Below are 2,013 nucleotides of genomic sequence, written 5' to 3'. Positions count from 1 at the left end.
TACCATGTATTGCCACTTGCATGCAAAGCTGGAGAGATCCGTGAGAAGCTCCCATATGGTCGAGATTTAAACGTGGGTAGCGAGAGACAGAGAGAGAGAGAGAGAGAGAGAGAGAGAGAGCTGGAAGGCGGATTGCAATTATTTAATGAGAACTTGGGAATATATATATATATATATATATGTGCGCAATATGAGACGGCACTTGCTCCCACTCTTAAAAAAGACAATTATGTAGTAGAGCAGCTCTGCATGCCGAGAGGGGCAGAACAGAAGCTGTGGTGCTGTAACTTCGTGTACATGCTCATGAGATCAATGAGTACCGCAAGTGGCAGCTGCGGTGGTGAGGAAGCTGCGGGAGGGCGAGGGGGAGGAGAAGGCAGGGTCTTTGAGCATAAGGTCCATCATGGCCCCGTACATGGCGTCTGTGAGGTGGAGCCCATCCCAGCTGATGAAGGTGCTAGGGTCAGTGCACGGGCTGACTGGGTTGGAGGAGGAGCTGGGCATGAAGCGTGGGAAGCAGGCCCCTTGGGTGTTGGTGAACCCGTAGTCGGAGGCGTGGTCGAGCACGTGCAGGAAGGCAGCAGATGTGTCAAGGTAGACGATCTCTACGCCAGGATGGCGGGAGGTGATGTCGTGGAGGGCGGCGGTAAGGAGCTGGTTGTGCCGGTCGCTCACGGCGCTAACGTCGGCGATGCAACCGTGGGAGTCGTGCGTGGAGGAGGAGAACCGAGACATATACGTGGCCATGCAGCCCATGGGGAACTCCCCCTGCACCACCATTCTCTTGACTCCTGTGTTGAGGATGCGGTCCTCCAGCTGGCGGGCCACCTTCTGCACCACGGAAGGGACCATGGCGGCGACAGAGGAGGAGTCGGGCTGCGGCGAAGACCAAGCGTAGTTGTAGTCGTTGCCCCCGATCTCGCCGATGTACACCAGAGCGTTGGTCATATCGACGGGCGCGGAGATGCGCCTACTGGCTGCTTCAAGGTCCGCCAGGAACCATCCCACCTGGACGTCGAAAGAGTCGGGAGTGCTTGAGCTTACGCCTGCGAGCTGCTGGAGAATGGCTAAGTCTAGAGCCGTGGCTCCCGCAACCGCAAAGTTCTCGTTCTGCACGATCGACGGTGCAGCTTCTGACGTAGTACTAGTACTCGTATTCTGCTGCTGCCGCAGGTGAGCGGGCAACAAAGGCACCCCGAGAGCCTGGCACAGGAAGTCCACCATGAGCCTGCCGTCGCTCCAGCGCCCCGTGGCCTCGTGGAAGAAGGTGGAGCCGTAGGGGAGGCTGGATGCGATCAAGCCTGGGTTGTTGCCGGTGTCGGTGGTGGAGTCCCCGAAGGCCAACACGGGAGAGAAGGCGGGGCATGGCGCAGATGCAGATGAGGATGACGGATCGGCCGCCTGCGATATTAGCTGCGAATATCTAGTTTCTACGGTCGATATTGAGTTTGGTTTTGGTCCCAGCCGCCTTGCTGTGAGTAGTAGGTGCTGCTGGGCAGCCTCGCAGCCCTGCTCCAAGACTGTTGTAAGTGCAACAAGAAAAAGAAGGGTCGCTGGTAGGAGCATCTTCGTGCTCGCCATCGCTGGTTGGTTCTCGCTCTCTCCTGTTAGGCCTGGTGTCGTGCGTCTCTGTTTGATTTGCTCCCCTCCCCAACCCCGATTATAAATCGACACTCCATTCCAAAACCTGAGTCCTGACCGTGAATTTCACTCCTGCAGTAGGCGCTTTTCAAAGGCGAAAAGCGTCCAAAAAGCAACAGCGTCCTTCTGGCCATTTTTCACGTTGGCTTTTCAATGTGGACCAAGGCGTTTAATCCCACACGCTAAGTACTTCCTGATAAACCAGCCTTATTCGTTTAGACGTGTAGGTAACATTGCTATATTTCCAAAATCTCAAAATTATTTGCAAGCCACCTGAACCTTTTCTTCTATTTCATTTTGAATTCTCGTTATTTTCTTACTCCTCTTCTTCAAAGCGCTTCTCAACATGAGAACCCAATCCACATAAACATA

General features: G+C 54.7%; 1 protein-coding gene across 1 annotated transcript; it reads right to left on the bottom strand.

Annotated features, from left to right (window-relative positions):
• Nucleotides 1-309: 309 nt before the first annotated feature.
• LOC148014716 (GDSL esterase/lipase At3g48460-like) lies at nucleotides 310-1,581 on the bottom strand. Its single transcript, XM_087666580.1, has one exon. It carries the CDS (start codon nucleotides 1,579-1,581, stop codon nucleotides 310-312), a length of 1,272 nt encoding a protein of 423 aa, XP_087522706.1.
• Between the last annotated feature and the right edge of the window lie 432 nt (nucleotides 1,582-2,013).

The sequence above is a fragment of the Lygodium microphyllum genome, chromosome 25 (assembly GCF_053477565.2).
Source record: "Lygodium microphyllum isolate KBCC chromosome 25, Lygodium_microphyllum_v1.1.10, whole genome shotgun sequence".
In the NCBI taxonomy this organism is placed as follows: Eukaryota; Viridiplantae; Streptophyta; class Polypodiopsida; order Schizaeales; family Lygodiaceae; genus Lygodium; species Lygodium microphyllum.
Note: the sequence above shows the minus strand (reverse complement) of the source record. Positions and strands in the feature narration are given on the sequence as shown.